We start from the raw sequence: 17790 nt of genomic DNA on the forward strand, positions 1-17790 counted from the left end.
ATACTATTCTCTTTGTCCCACAATCTAATTTTAGTGAATAGCGCGAGTTAAAAATATACTTAGTTTGAGGAATTGATAGGTTTTAAATATATACTTAGTTTGAGGAATTAATAGGATGAGCACCTTCATTCGGATTTGAATATAGAATCTCATGTGTGAGTCGATGTTTACCATATTCGTTTATGGACAAAAAATAATATACTTAGTTTTGTTGGTTTTATTAAAATTCTGATTCACACCCTTTAGAATTCTTATTTATTAAGTCAATTTATAATTGGTAGTATAAAAAAGACATTACAAATTTACAAAAAATAATTGACATGCCTTATTCTTTGGTTGTGTTGAATGGTGCGTAAACTTGGTTGTGTTGAATGGGTCCATTGCCTTGATCTCATTTCACGAAGAGAGGGCTATTTTTCACATATCAATTTTGGGTAGGAATCATGGACCAAACTCTTCATTGTTGGATCGTTGCCTTGTGTTGCACATCCTATTGGAGTGGGGATGAAAGGAGAATTAAAAAATTGCTTTTTTGACAAAGAATACTTCCAATTGACACATGGAAATGACCATATTGCCCCTGGAGGTAGTTAACTACCGCTGGTAAACACGCCGGCTGTTAACTGCCGCTAGTGCCCAGCGGTTGTTAACTACCGCTGGTGTTCGTGATAACTCCAAGTCAGTAGCACAATCCAGACACTCAGCCATCATCACCATCACCATCACCATCTTTCTCTCAAATTTTCACACTCTCTCTAAAAAAACTCTACCAAATCATCCAAAATTTCTTCCACTAAATCACAAGTAAGTTATCGCTTATGCTATTGTCATACATTTTAGTTAGTATATGTGTTTATATGTTTATAATTTTAGTTGTTGTTTAATTATTAAATTTTGAATATTTGTTTTTAATATAGTTATGTTGTAGATCTGAAATGCTATTAACATATATTATGAATAATTGTTATAATGAAGTTATATTGCTTAAGTGTATAATTTTTTTTCGAATTTTATAAATTTTTTAGGGTTTGAATATTTGTTTTTAATATAGTTATGTTGTAGATCTGAAATGCTATTAACATATATTATAAATACATGTTATAATGAAGTTATATTGATTGAATTTATAATTTTTTTTCGAATTTTATAAATTTTTTAGGGTTTGTTTAGGATTTTTAGGGTTTATGTCAAATTTTCACTACAAGTGTTTGAATGAGTTTTTCATTGATTATTTTTAATTTCTATGTGTGTAGATTTGAAGCAATGGCCGGGTGGATCGACGTTCATGCAACATTCAACGGCGGAGAACCTCAGAGGTTGAAGGTTCGATGCCTTGATGTAACGTTAAGAGATCTCAAGGATCAACTGAATGAATTCAACCAAGGAGTCAACCCAAGAGACACAAGGAGGGTGCAAAATGTTCGGTATAAACGTCCAAAGCTCGACGAGGGGAGCGTATCATTCACTTGGGTGGAGTTAAAGAACGACGAAAACGTGACAAGTATGTTTTGGGAGCACACCAAGTTCCAGTGGATCGATATGCGGGTGACGTTGCTGAGATCAATTGAAGATATCATCAACAGCTTGATTCCGCCAGAAGATCGTCATTAGTTAGGGTAAGGTGCATTCAAACTACAACATTTGTCTCACCTCTGAAATGGGGTAATTCAAACTTGTCAAACGGCGAGGACTCAAACATTTCGCTCAGCCTTCATGTTTTTCCTTTGAAAATATTAAATTTTTGTTAGGCTTGCTTAGATGATGGTATTAAGTGTCAAGGAATGGACCTCATTTTAGTGGCACTTGAATACCATCATCTAAATCAAGCCTGACAAAAATTTATTCTTTTCAAAGGAAAGCATGAAGGCTGAGCGAAATGCTTGAGTCCTCGCCATTTGGCAAGTTTGAATTTACCCCATTTCAGAGGTAAGACAATTGTTGTAGTTGGAATGCACATTCCAACTACAACAATTGTCTTCCTTTGGATGGGGTCATTCAAACTAGTTAAATGGCAGGACACCGACATTCGTCCGGGAGTGTTTTTGTTCCATTCTAAATGTTAATTTCTGGTTGGCTTCGTTTAAATGATGGTATCGAAGTGTCAAGGTCTGGACCTCATTCCGTTGGCTCTTAGATACTATCATTTAAAACCAAGACCAACTAGAATTTAACATTTGGAATGGAACAATAATACTTCTGGACGAATGCTAGAGTCCTGCTGTTTAGCTAGTTTGAATTGACCCCATTCAGAGGTAAGATAATTGTTGTAGTTGGAAGGTACATTTCCGAATGTAATGTAATGATAGTTGACGTACATGTCTTTTACGTAATGTAATTATATGTAAATAAAATTGTCTAAGAATTAATGTTGTGTACTTATCGAATTTATTTATTCAATATGCCATTTTTATTTGAATTAATGTTGTGTACTTATTATAATTTACTTATTCGATACGCAATATTTATTCGAATTCACGTTAGATTTTATTCGAATTTTAATTATTTGAATTCACCTTAGATTTTATTCGAATTTTATTCGGATTTTATATAAATAAATGAAAATAAAAACTAAAATAAAGGAAACACAAGTAATATATATAAAATCACATTTTATTAATATAATAATACATTTACAATGGGGTAAAACTAAATCTGCTTCGTCGTACCAATAACATTAAAAATAACATCTTCGTCGTACATTTATTCCTTAATAGGTGAAGTCATCTTCGTCGTACATTTATTGACTGAGGATGAGCCTGAGAAATACCAGACTCAATTTATTGACTGACTGAGGATGAGCCTGAGAAATACCAGACTCAATTTATTGACTGAGGATGAGCCTGAGAAATACCAGACTCACTTTAGTGAGTACATTAAGAAAGGAATCGAGGCAGATGGCCTTGAGGAGCTTTACAAGAAGGTTCATGCTGCAATTCATGTTGTTCCTCACTTGAATATATAACCAATGAACAAGTTCTGGTTGAGTTTCTTTGAGTACTAGACTATGACAAACAAACATTTTGTTGAAGAAAGAGTAAAGAAGTAAAGAGGAAATGAGAGTAAGGAGGAGAGAATGTGAGGAAATGTGAGAGTTTTTATAGGGGAAAAATGTAGAAAAAATAGGTTGAATGAATGATGGAAAAAGAGGTTGAATGTAGAAAAAATAGATTGAATGTAGAAAAAATAGGTTGAATGTTGAAAGAAAATAGGTTGAATGTGGAAAAAATGTGGAAAATATGTGTTGACTGAATGAAGGAAAAGAGGTTGAATGGTGAAAAGGACGGTGCATCCTAGAACGCACGTAGCGGCTGTTAACTGCCGGCGCATTAACCAGCGGCTGTTAACTGCCGCTGGGGGTAAAATGGTCATTTCCATGTGTCAATTGGAAGTATTCTATGTCCGAAAAGCAATGTTCGGAGAATTATTCTTCATTCGGAAAGATGAAGAACTAGTTTGGCTTGATTTAAGTACCCCAGATGATTGAGGAACTTGGTTATAAAGGAGGGGGTCCTACTACTCGGATAATAATATACAAGGAAAACATTCTTCCCATTGGAGAAATGCAATTAATTGTCTTCCTTGTTGTCTCAAGAGGTACATGATTTTGGGATATTACCTTGTATACATACAAGGTGGATTATCAATTGTGCATATCACTATTATTGTAAGTATATTAAGAAATCATTTGATCTCGCTTTATCAATTAAATTTTGAATGTTTAGTCTCTTTCCATTTGCAAACTAGTCTGATTTCTATATCAATGAAAAGAATCGGATTTATGAAAGTGGTATCACCCTCAAGCACACTTTAGCAGATCTCAGATTTTTATGATTCAAGGATTGTGATGTCTCAAGCAAAAATCATGGTTATGGGGGTATGGAAAATGTAAAGGGGTGAATAGAAATAAGAACATAACTGTGCTTATTGTTTTTGTGGGAAAGACAAGGGTTGCTGAATGATTGTGAATATATATGGTGGATACGTGGGATATGGTTCGGTTGCAGGAACATATTTGTTACAGGTATTGATAGAAGACACAGTATTCACATCCTTGCAGGATGAGGCGAAAATAGTGCTTTGCTGCAAGCTGCATTGACGGAGACTGGAGACGTGATGGTGAGAGCATTAAACTATAAAATAATGTGTTAGACTATTTATTATTATTATTATTATTATTATTATTATTAAGTAAATACTGTATTTTATGATAGCAGTTATGACAGTTATTGTGTAAGTTATTATGTAATAAGTAGTTACTAAGTTAGTTGTGTATTGTGTGTGAATAAAAGGGAAACCATGGGCTGTTGAGGGTTATTCTGAAAATTAGAAAATGGTTATTTGGGAGGGAGAGACCAAGCTCTCGAATTCTTGGAGGGGAGAGAACCATGACTCGAATTTCTCGTGTAATTCAGTTCTATCAACAATAAAAGTCAATTACTCCATCTGTCCCGAAATATCTGACCCATTTTCTAAAAAAAAGTGTCCCAAAATAACTGACCCATTTCAATTTTCAATACAATTTTCATCATTCCCAATACAATATAACTCTAATTAATACTACTTTCATCATTCTCAATACAATATATTCCACTTTCCACTTTATTTATACATTTTTCTTAATATGTGTGAAAAACCAAATTGGACCAGATATTCTGGGACGGAGGGAGTATTACTATTAAATCTCTATGTTTGGCACCAGTTTCTATTATAACGGTCTGTTGGGAATAGAAGAAATATGGTTGCATCATGCTCAAGCACACTAAAACAGATCTCAGACTCCTATGATTTGAGGATTGTGATGTCTCAACTCTTAAGGCTAAAGAGATTTGAACTGTAAAATCACTTGCGGGTTTGTTTTGATCTGAGATGGTGCCTGATATGGTTGTAGATTATGGAGGAAGAGTTTTTAGGGATTCCATTTAATGTAGGGGTTTGATTGATTGATATTTATCACTATGTTTTGGTTTGTTTCCAATTGTTGTACCAAGTGGATGCTATGTCCAAAAATCTAATGTTATGCTCTGCTTTTACTGAAATTATGTATTTCATTGCTTCTACAAGCAGGGTAGCTTTATATAATTATTAACTAGCAAAGACAATGTAGCTGCCATGCTATAATTTCCTTATCATGGTTGACCAATGTCGTATATAATATACTGATATACTGCAAGTTACTACTATAGGTAGGTGTACAAATAATATAAATTAATGCGGTATTTATAAATGAATGTGGTATGTTATCAAGAAGAGTAAAATATTCAAACTTTGCATTTATCATGGAGAGGCTTTTTTACACTGTTACACTTGTTTTGAATATTAAGTACCAAAGTACCATTGTTTTCAAATTAAGTACCAAAATGCCACTCTTTTTTGTGACTTTGACAATCCTTCCACTAAATGCATGACATGTGTACTTGGCAAGTGGGAGAATAATTCTGTTTTGTCTTTTGTGTAGCTATTTCATTTGGTTTTCAAATAGTTTTTTTATTTCTTCTTTGTTCCATTTTCATTATACGTTGTTTTTTTTTAAATTTTATTAATTGTTTTGTTATAATAAAAAATGTAATTAAAGTTCCTATTTTATGTAATCATTAATTGAAGTTTTTTAATTGATTAATTAATTAAACTAAATTTTAATTAAATAATTAGTTATTTAATTAGTGATATTAAAGAAAAATGGAAAATAAAATTTGACACATAAAATATATTATAGATTACAATAATTTGACACATAAAATATATTATAGATTACAATAATTTGACCTTCCAATACACTACTTATCAAAAGAAGAAATTGGTATATAACAACAGATCAATTTCTTTGAGGAACATTAGTATTGTTAGGACATTTTTTCTTGCTGTGTCCCTCATTTCGGCAGATACTACATCTCTTTGGGTGTCTACTACTCTCCCTTTGATCCATTTCAGTATGAATTCGAGCCGACTGTGGACGACCTTTCGGATCCCTCCGCATGATTGGATTGTGGCACAATTCAATTCCATCATACTCTGGCCAGTAGGATTGATGAGGAACTGGTTGAAACTCCACTTGGTAAACGTTGTAAACATATTGTAATGTGTAACAGGGAGACACATACATCATGAAGTCATGGTGAATTTTCGAACAAGCAGCTATAACATGTGAGCAAGGATAATGTAATGCCTGAAATTCACCACAATCACACCATTTTTTGTCAAGGTCTACCATGAATGTGCCTGTTGGTCGGCCGCTTGGTGGACGAACTAACTCTTGAACACTAAAAATACTTTGTCCCCGATTGTGAATGTAGACTTGATGAGTGTTTGATATTGCTCGTTCTTTGGCAAGATTATCCATGACTTTATCCGAGTAAATTTTACCAGATGCCATCATTGCTCGGGCCTCACTCCTTCTCTTTACGAAAAGTTCAGTAGACCTGTAATAGGTTGCCTGAACAATTGGACTAATTGGAAGATTGCGCACCCCTCTTAGTACATTGTTCACACACTCAGAAATGTTAGTTGTCATGTGCCCCCAACGTCTCCCTTCATCATGTGCTTGTAGCCATTGTTTCTTTGGAATACCGTCGACCCATTTCACAGCATCATCAGACCAATCCCTGATTTGATTCCTGTAGTGTGCGATGCTTGGTTGAGTCATTGAGTATCCTAAAGGCACAAAAATTAACGTTGTTTAGGACTTCATAAAATAAATTATATATGCTCGACAATATATAAGAAAAATACTGACCAACTATATAAGAACAATTTAATTAATATTTAGTTTAATTAATCAATCATTTATTTATACTTAAATTAAATGAAGAAAAAAGAAAGAAATTAGACGTAATAAACAAAAAAACAAAGAAGGAAGAAAAACTAAAAAACTAAATGTAAACAAAAACAAAAAAAAATTTTACACAAAAAGACAAAACCAACTAATTTTCCTCACTTTTTTTCCTTCTTTCAAGCCAATCACGTGTCCCACCACTTCTCAATTACAAAAAGAGTGGTACATTGGTACTTAATTAGAAAAGAGTGGTATTTTGGTACCATAGTCACATAATTCGCTGGCCGAGTGGCGAACCGCGAATTGGTTCGCGCGAACCGATTCGCGGTTCTTTCGCGTATTGGTTCGCTCAGATTCGTGGAGAAATTCGTCAAAACTCGCGAACCAAGAGTACCCGTAGAAGCCAGCGTCGTGAGAGTAAGGGCGATAGCTGTAAGTTGAAGAACGATGTTGTAGCTTGAATGTGAGAAGAACGCGAGCAGGAGTGAAGAAAGCCAGTTGAAGAAAAACTGGACTGGTAGCGGCTGCTGCTGTCTGAAAGGAGGAAGAAGATAAGGAAATTAGGGTTAGTGTGTTGGTTGGGCCCTTGCTGGACTGAACATTCTTTATATTGGGCTTTTCTAAATTTGGCCCAATGAATTGAGAATTGCTATTTGCTACTCAGAAGTAAACAATATAATAAGTATGGCTTTTGTGAAAAAAAATTTAAACGTAAACCAATTTTTTAAAGTAAAATATTTTATTTATTTTTTGTATAAAAATTCTAGTAAAAGTAAATATTTTTCTTAAAAATTTATTGATGGCTTACTATATTTAATTAGGTAATATTAGTATTACGAACCGAAGCGTACCGAAGCTCTATACCCCTACACGTACCGAATTCTTCTAATGTCACGTACTGCGAACCCGTACCCGTACCGCGTACCGAGCGAATTGCGAATTATGTGACTATGTTTGGTACTTATTTTTCAAAACAGGTGTAACAGTGAAAAAAAGCCTCATGGAGAGGATTAACAACAGGTTAGATGGCAAGGTGGAGCTCAATCTGTAGTTACTAGCACTGCTATGTCTTCTTATTCTATGCAAAATCTTTGGATTCCTCAAGGCATTCTGCTTGGTAGAGAAAATAATATAGCTCACCTTGGAGAACATTTGCGGGAGCTGTTGCACAACCAAGATAAGCTTTGGGTTAAGCTACATTCTGATAAATATTTAAGGCAGGAACATATTCTTCATATATCTCTGTCTCTTGTCTTTGGCAAGCTATTATCAAAACTGTGGAGACCCTGAAACCTGGTTTCAAGATCAGAATTGGAATGCTTAATTTTACTCAAACCTATACAATAACAAGCCATTTGTTATTTTACTTGGGTATTGACAAATTCTAAAGACACAAATTTGCATAACATGGATGCTGCATCTAATGTATATTTGGGGCAAAAGCTAACAAATTATTTTTTTTGGTGTTACAAAAGCCAACAATCTGAGCCAAGATTGTAGGAAAAAAACAATCAAATAGGTCAATATGTTGGTAACAATCAAAATACTTTTTTGTGCTCAAATTGTTGTAATTCATAACTTCAGTGAAAATTGTCTATTTCTCCTCAAATTGTTGTAATTTGTGCTCTTTGCAGGTTGGAAAAGCACAACATCAAAGCCTTGGCTTTTAAAGCCAATAATCCTCAAAACTGATCTTCCTATGGCAGTTACTTTAGCTGGTTTCATGATTCATCCTTGCTTCGGTCATGGCAAAAAAAAAAGCCTATCTAAACCAATCTTCTTTATCAACAAATGAAAGCCAAGTCACCTGAAAACATCCCAGCTGAAGCATAAACGTGAAGAGTTGTCACAGCCTTGCTTCTATGGAAGATGATAGAGCAAGAATCTCTTTATGGTGAAATCTAAAACATGTTGCCAATGGAGGCTGCTTGTGTTGACTTATTGGACACGGAAGTTTTATGAAGATTGTTCATTTGAAGAAATCAACGGCGCAGATCCGTTTGTCTAAGAAGAAGATTTTGAAGATCAAAGGTGAAGAGGAAGAATCAATGAATTAGGGGATAAGGGAAAATGAGCTGCAAAATTCATTGTATGACTTGCAGGATTTGACAGCACATACACTACTCTGCAGAATTTGAGATTTATAGAAAATTTGTATAGTAGTACTATTTCGACGCTGTAAAATTGAGGTACATACTGAACCGTATTTTCATTGTAAAAGATTCCTTTTGATTCAAGTTTGTAACTCTGTTTGGACATAATGAATGGAGATTCTATGTTTCATTACAATTCTTTTTTTCTATTTTGTTTCGTTTTGAAGAGGCAAAGTATACGGTATTAACACCTAACCATAGCATAAGAAATGTTAAGGATAGAAAGTCAAAATTGCACCAATTTGTTTTAAGAAGATAAAACTCATTTAGAACCACAAACTCTGCTACTAATATTCACTTTCTGCAGTAACCTCTTTCCACACCAAGTTGTCATGCCATGAACACGATACAACAACACCAACCATGCCTTATCCCACTAAGTGGGGTCGGCTAAACACTGCACGTAGTAACTGTACATGACAATACTTAGAGCAATGTTGTGTTCCCGGTTTCTAAGTTATGCAGCTTAAACATTCATGGAGTTCTTGTTTATTAGAATATACATGGCTTTCACAGTTTCCTCATCCTATAAGCTTCTTTGCAATTTTACTTGTGAGAATGTTAGAAGGTTTTGGAAGATTGAGGTGCCTGTGAGAATTAGACATTTCATTTGGTTAACTACACATGGCAGATTACTACTAACCAATAAGAGAAGTTAATGGCCTCAAAAAAAAAAAAAAAAAAAAAAAAAGAGGAATTAATGAGTTAGTCAAATTGGAATTCATATTGCTTATGGTTCGCCTACAACATGGGGTACGGCTTTCAATGCTATTTGGAAATGGAAAAATAAAAAGCATCATGTGGAAAATTTTCAAAACCCTTTGTTTTCATGGATTCAGGCGATTAATTTCATTAAGTAATATTAGAATGTTGCTAAGACTAAAGGCAGGAGTGTGTTGTAGAATAAAAATACAGTTGAGATAATGTGGATTCCACCTACTATGGGTTCGGTAAGGTTTAATACAGATGGTGCGAGTAAGGATGGTGATCGAGTTGGTTGTGGTGGTTTGTTGAGAGTGAGTAACGATGAGTGGCTTGGTGGCTTTGGAAAGCCGTTGGGGATGTTAAGTGCTTATGTTGCGGTGTTGTAGGGTGTATTGGAAGATTTGGGAATGGCGAAAGATTGCGAGTCGAAGGTCCAACATCATGTGTGCCAAAAAACCTGAAAGGAAATGAGATTTTGAAGTATTCAGTAGAGGATCTCTATTATTTTTGGTTTTCCATAGGTTTCCTGTAACATTCAAATATTCATCTCTAGGTTCTTAAAATTTTCATGACGGTTGTCCAATATTCATGAAGGTTATAAATGTGTAGGACTATCCTTGAGAACCTTAAAATTAGCGTATAGGCCAATATTATATACGACATTGGTAAACCATGATAAGGAAATTATAGCAACGGCAGAGTTACACTATTTTTGCTAGTTAATAAGTATAAAGTTGCCTTTGCTTGTCGAAGCATCGAAATACATAATTTCAGTCTAAGCAAAATATTACATTAGATTCTTGGACACTGCTACCCCACACCAAAAAAACTAACCGATGTGCTTAGTAAAAAGGTAACAGACCAAGAGCAAAATCTGCTGAAACACAGCTACAAACAGCCCCAAAACACAAAGAACAAGACACAAGAAACTTTGCATTTATCATGGAGAGGATTAACAACAGGTTAGATGGCAAGGTGGAGCTCAATCTGTAGTTACTAGCACTGCTATGTCTTCTTATTCTATGCAAAATCTTTGGATTCCTCAAGGCATTCTGCTTGGTAGAGAAAATAATATAGCTCACCTTGGAGAACATTTGCGGGAGCTGTTGCACAACCAAGATAAGCTTTGGGTTAAGCTACATTCTGATAAATATTTAAGGCAGGAACATATTCTTCATATATCTCTGTCTCTTGTCTTTGGCAAGCTATTATCAAAACTGTGGAGACCCTGAAACCTGGTTTCAAGATCAGAATTGGAATGCTTAATTTTACTCAAACCTATACAATAACAAGCCATTTGTTATTTTACTTGGGTATTGACAAATTCTAAAGACACAAATTTGCATAACATGGATGCTGCATCTAATGTATATTTGGGGCAAAAGCTAACAAATTATTTTTTTTGGTGTTACAAAAGCCTACAATCTGAGCCAAGATTGTAGAAAAAAAACAATCAAATAGGTCAATATGTTGGTAACAATCAAAATACTTTTTTGTGCTCAAATTGTTGTAATTCATAACTTCAGTGAAAATTGTCTATTTCTCCTCAAATTGTTGTAATTTGTGCTCTCTGCAGGTTGGAAAAGCACAACATCAAAGCCTTTGCTTTTAAAGCCAATAATCCTCAAAACTGATCTTCCTATGGCAGTTACTTTAGCTGGTTTCATGATTCATCCTTGCTTCGGTCATGGCAAAAAAAAAGCCTATCTAAACCAATCTTCTTTATCAACAAATGAAAGCCAAGTCACCTGAAAACATCCCAGCTGAAGCATAAACGTGAAGAGTTGTCACAGCCTTGCTTCTCTGGAAGATGAAAGAGCAAGAATCTCTTTATGGTGAAATCTAAAACATGTTGCCAATGGAGGCTGCTTGTGTTGACTTATTAGACACGGAAGTTTTATGAAGATTGTTCATTTGAAGAAATCAACGGCGCAGATCCGTTTGTCTAAGAAGAAGATTTTGAAGATCAAAGGTGAAGAGGAAGAATCAATGAATTAGGGGATAAGGGAAAATGAGCTGCAAAAGTCATTGTATGACTTGCAGGATTTGACAGCACAGACACTACTCTGCAGAATTTGAGATTTATAGAAAATTTGTATAGTAGTACTATTTGGACACTGTAAAATTGAGGTACATACTGAACCGTATTTTCATTGTAAAAGATTCCGTTTGATTCAAGTTTGTAACTCTTTTTGGACATAATGAATGGAGATTCTATGTTTCATTACAATTCTTTTTTTCTATTTTGTTTCGTTTTGAAGAGGCAAAGTATACGGTATTAACACCTAACCATAGCATAAGAAATGCTAAGGATAGAAAGTCAAAATTGCACCAATTTGTTTTAAGAAGATAAAACTCATTTAGAACCACAAACTCTGCTACTAATATTCACTTTCTGCAGTAACCTCTTTCCACACCAAGTTGTCATGCCATGAACACGATACAACAACACCAACCATGCCTTATCCCACTAAGTGTACATGACAATACTTAGAGCAATGTTGTGTTCCCGGTTTCTAAGTTATGCAGCTTAAACATTCATGGAGTTCTTGTTTATTAGAATATACATGGCTTTCACAGTTTCCTCATCCTATAGGCTTCTTTGCAATTTTACTTGTGAGAATGTTAGAAGGTTTTGGAAGATTGAGGTGCCTGTGAGAATTAGACATTTCATTTGGTTAACTAAACATGGCAGATTACTACTAACCAATAAGAGAAGTTAATGGCCTCAAAAAAAAAAAAGAAAAAAAAAGAGGAATTAATGAGTTAGTCAAATTGGAATTCATATTGCTTATGGTTCGCCTACAACATGGGGTACGGCTTTCAATGCTATTTGGAAATGGAAAAATAAAAAACATCATGTGGAAAATTTTCAAACCCTTTGTTTTCATGGATTCAGGCGATTAATTTCATTAAGTAATATTAGAATGTTGCTAAGACTAAAGGCAGGAGTGTGTTGTAGAATAAAGATACAGTTGAGATAATGTGGATTCCACCTACTATGGGTTCGGTAAGGTTTAATACAGATGGTGCGAGTAAGGATGGTGATCGAGCTGGTTGTGGTGGTTTGTTGAGAGTGAGTAACGATGAGTGGCTTGGTGGCTTTGGAAAGCCGTTGGGGATGTTAAGTGCTTATGTTGCGGTGTTGTAGGGTGTATTGGAAGATTTGGGCAAACAGACAGCCCCAATAAAAAGGTAACAGACCAAGAGCAAAATCTGCTAAAACACAGCTACAAACAGCCCCAAAACACAAAGAACAAGACACAAGAAACTGCCGCTGCCGACTGAAAACACAGCCACAGCGCTGAACCGACTCAGCAGCTCCAACCACACCAAAAAAGAGAAAAAATCCTGCACGTAAACTCTCATACAGCAGAAATTGAAGGGCAGACGCAACGAGTTTCAAAGAAACCAACAAACTTTGATTCAAACAAACAATATCATACGACTTCCATGATACAGGCATATTCTAATAGGAAACAAAACAAAACAAGCAATATCAATTTATCTTCCTTAAAAAAAAAAGCAATATCAATTTATCTATAATAACTTCATTCAAAGTAACCAACAAACTTTAAATGTTTCTATCATTCTTTTATCCAGAACGAAAGTAAAATATCATGCGAGTAGTGTATCATTTACCACTGATTACTGAATGCATATGTAGAAATCAAGCTCATGAGTTGTTTCTTACATCTCACAACTGGTAAGTCACACACCAAGAATGAATCAAGTTAGATTTTCATATGACAAGGTTGAGTGGAGATAAATATTTATCTGTACTACACTAAAACAGAATAATGTTCATTCCATGCTTTGTATTTGTAATATCACCCAATGAAAATTATTTGAAGCAACCACTGCAGAGCCATTGGATTTAAATGAAAAACAGTTTGAATTCTATAGTAACTGCAGAGAATCTAAACACACATTTCAAATCTAACAACTTATACCTTAAGCAAATTAAATCAAAGATCAGAACATATTGCTCCTATGAATCAGAAACTAGTCAAACTACAAGGCAATCATTGATCCCAATTCATCACTCAAACTATCCTCTCAATGAACAAGATTGTGTCATTCCTTCCAGTTCATCAATCAAAAGTCAAAACTATCCTCTCAATGTATAAAACCAGTCATTCTCAAAACCTAAACCACGTTTGAGGCATAATATAATTTGGGGAAAAAAAAGCTCCAATTGACACATGGAAATTTGTATTATTAAGTAGGAAAATACTCTCCTCCCTCCGAAATGAAATACAAGCAAACATGGTACCTAAAAAGTATCTGGTCTTAATTTTAAATCACATACATCAACTTTTCACATACCACTTTTGCTTATATTTCATTCCGTAATAACTGTGTAATTGGATGTGCATTTTGGAGATGCATGCATTATCATATTTCATCAAAGGCTTGTATTAATTAAGTTCAAGTTTTTGTGATTTCAGCCAAGCACAAATAGTTCTCTTTAACCTATACAATAACAAACCATTTGTTAGTAACAGAAATTCGGCTACAAGGTTATATTATATCGACCATAATAGAAGTTGCTGAAAATACATTCCATTTAGCAGTAATAAAGATATCACTGGCAGAATGTAAAGAAAGTTGACGTAGAAATTTGTTGCTCACAAGGCAAAAGTTAAATTCTTTTGATATAGAAACCACGTAAGTTTGCAAATAAAATGAGAGTAACAATTCAAAATAAAAATGCAAAAGCAAGATCAAGTAGTTTCTTAGTTCAATTGAAATTAATTGTGATAAACACAGTTGACGAGTCACTTTGTCTACAAGGTAATACCCCAAATAACCACAATCATATAATTCTTTGTGTAAACAAGAAAAACAATTAACAACTTATTCCTCCAATAGGACTGATACTTTCCTTGTAAATTATGATCCGATGACATTGAGGAAACATCACTTTATGACCAAGCTCCTCAATCTTTTGGCTACACAAATCAAACAAAGCTACTTCTTTATCTTTTCTTATGAAGAATATTTCCCCCTTCACCCCCACTCCGATAGGATGCTCAACGCAAGACAACGGTCCAACAATGAAAAGTTTGGTCCACGATTCCATCACACCGAATTTGCCCAAAATTGATATGTGAAAATTAGCGGACTCTTCATGATATGAGATCAATGCAATGCACCCATTTAGCACCGCCAAGTTTATCCACAATGCTTGAAAATCAAAACAATCATGTAAGTTTGAGGGTATGGGTGTTATGAAAAACATCTCATTGCTCAAGTAAAATGATACCAAACATTGTCCATGCAGATTATCTTCATGTTCGTCACACAACCAATGACACACACCATCCATGTAGACTTTGGTGCCCTCACTATATGGGATTGACAAAGAATAAGGCATGTCAACATCAAGTATCCTCCACGAGTTAGTTCTCAGGCTATATATCTCCCAAAAGGAATCTAAAGACATAACTCCGTAGTCAGACTCAGCGTAATCACCCTCAATACATACATAACAAATGAGCTTATAGTCATTTATAAAATCGTCGTAACCAAATCCATGATTATAATATGTATCAATTATTCTAACAAAATCATCAACATTTGAGATAGACGACTCAACAAACTCATTTGGAGTGGAAGGAATGAGCTTGATTGTGTTGGTAGATGGATTCCACAATACAGTTTTGCCATAATAATCATCCTCATGGAGACAAATTATGCCATTAACACTACCAAAACCAAGAATAACAAAATCACAATGGTTTGCAAATGGATTTGGGAAATCTAATTTAACTTTATTTTGAAACCTTTCACCAGAAATGGAATAGAAATCGTTTTTACCGAATTCAAAATCCCTTAGAAGTAAAGAAGATCCGTTGTAATAAGAAAAGCGGTGAGAATTAGATAAGAACATACCGATAAACTGTTGGTTTTGAAGCAAGAGAGACCAAGATTTACGAATGCATTCAAATCGTTTAAAAGATTTAAGAGGCAATTTTGATAAAATGGAGAAGGAAATATCATCAGGTATATAGGTACTTGACTCCATTGAGACGAGACCCAAGTTCGGCAGACGCGAGTGAATGAGATTGTTGCGCAAACAAACATGCAAGCCCTAACAACTAATCATTTGTGGAAATTTTGAGAGTGTCCGTAATTGTGTTTTTGTTTATTATGCCCGTATACCAACACATTATTAGTAATTTAGGGCAAATGCTAATGCCTCGGGACATTAGTTGACATGACTCATATTTCAATTAGATTTTTTAATGTTAGCATAAATGTTTCAACAAACTACACATATATAGTTTAATCATAACCATTTTTTTTAAATAATAATTAATGTTTCAAATTCTCAATGTTGTTTTTTTTAGGAACAAATTCTCAATGTTTTTCTTTTCATGTTTTTAAAACTATTTTATTATTGGGCATAAATATGTCAATAAACTATACTATTTCTTTGATCTATCTATTAAATATTTCATTTATTATTTTAAACACTGTTAAATGTGTTTTTTGCTAGAATTAATTACCGTCAATTTGGCTTTTGACATAATTTGATTTAATAAATTTTTATTTGATTTTTTTTTGTTTATTATGGACATCATGCACTACTTACACCTTAATAGTGTATTATTCATCCTAATTTCTCCGAAAAATGATTAATAATAATTAAATAATATAAGATGTTGTGAGTGGAAGAAGATGAAGTTTGAGTCTGTTCATCTTTTCCCATAAAATACAAGGATAATATTGCGTACATTTTGGTTCTCTAGCCAATATAGAAGTCTCACCTAATCTGAGGTGGAAAAAAAATAAATAACACATCTTTAGAGTTAACACTTATTTAACGTTTGAGACTAATTTGAATGTGTGAGATTGTGAATGTTATTTTCGAAAATGAAGATGAGAGTTTACTTTTTTATTTATCACACTTGGGGTTACCCTTTTTTAACTCCTGCTTGCCACTTTTATGAAATGTATTGTATTGTCAATGAAAGTTGTCTTAGTTGGTAAGAAGTTGACTCAATAGTAAGATCGTGGATTCAAATTTCATCGTCGACGTGAGAAACTCTTTGCTGAATGATCTGTAGGTATATTTGTAAGTGCTCTTTGAACCTTGATATCTAATCGTCATTTATTGTGACATTGTGTCATTGAGTTTTATTTTATCTTTTTTTTTTTGTCAAGTAATCTAGTGTATAGACTTCTACACTATGATGTGTGGGAAATATGAGGTTCATGTTTACAATGTCCATGGTGCTACCAACTAACATGCATTTATTGGATATATAAATTTATAACTATGTATAAAGGGGATGCATGATTTTAGGTTAGTTTTTATATTTCAATTATACCCTTTTTTTGGTAGTGGCCGGGGTTTGAACCACAGGCCTTGCATATCTTATGCATTGTCCCAACCAGCTGAGGTAAGCTCACGAGGACATTTCAATTATACCCTTTATTTAAACTATTCAAATTGCAATTTTATCATTTAAATAATATTATTTAAATTTCGTTATAATATAAACAATTCCACTACAATAGAAATAATATAAGTCAAATTTTTATTTGGTTGTGATATATTCCAAAAAAAATTATAACAAAATACGATAAAAATAAACACGAATTAATGATTATGAAAGTAGAAAATCATAGACTTTTTTTGTCATTTTTATCATTCACAAAAAAAAAAAAAACTCATTCCACCATCTTTTGACATTTTTATTAATTTCTTTGCACCCTTTTATTTATTTATTTATTTATCCAAACTAGTGAGAATTTTTGTAATATTTCCTTCTTCTATATTTCTATTCATCCAAACAATACAAAATTTCTATTAAACTTCTCTCATTTCTCTCTTTCCTATTTCTCATCTTGCATGTCTTTCATTTTTGTATTTTCTTCATCTTCACAAAATGCTCTGTTTATGAACAAAACAGCAAGTCAACAAGATTATAAGGGAAAGGAAGAGCAAGACACTGTTGCGTGAATAGCAAGTCTCCAAGTGAAATACTTGAATGGAATAGTTTATTTTATGTTTTTTTTTTAACAAGCCAAAATGGAATATATTAAATTACCAAAGGTGAATCATCTCGCACAAGATGTGCAAAAGAGAACACCCAACTCAAACAAAGTTTAGTACACTCTGAATTCAAAATCTAAAACGGATAACAGAAG

General features: G+C 33.8%; 1 protein-coding gene and 1 long non-coding RNA gene across 2 annotated transcripts; one reads left to right on the forward strand and one right to left on the reverse strand.

Moving 5' to 3' along the window:
- The first annotated feature begins 3421 nt into the window (after window positions 1-3421).
- LOC146903279 (uncharacterized) lies at window positions 3422-9052 on the forward strand. Its single transcript, XR_015022649.1, has 2 exons — window positions 3422-4116; window positions 8404-9052. It is a non-coding gene; the product is annotated as an uncharacterized LOC146903279 (long non-coding RNA).
- Window positions 9053-14349: 5297 nt separating this feature from the next.
- Window positions 14350-15715, reverse strand: LOC146903280 (F-box/kelch-repeat protein At3g06240-like). Its single transcript, XM_085735604.1, has one exon. The coding sequence runs from the start codon at window positions 15656-15658 to the stop codon at window positions 14480-14482; it is 1179 nt and encodes a 392-aa protein (XP_085591730.1). The 5' UTR covers window positions 15659-15715; the 3' UTR covers window positions 14350-14479.
- Between the last annotated feature and the right edge of the window lie 2075 nt (window positions 15716-17790).

The sequence above is a fragment of the Medicago sativa genome, chromosome 8 (genome assembly GCF_051527215.1).
Source record: "Medicago sativa cultivar Bolivia chromosome 8, Bolivia_mono, whole genome shotgun sequence".
Classification (NCBI taxonomy): Eukaryota; Viridiplantae; Streptophyta; class Magnoliopsida; order Fabales; family Fabaceae; genus Medicago; species Medicago sativa.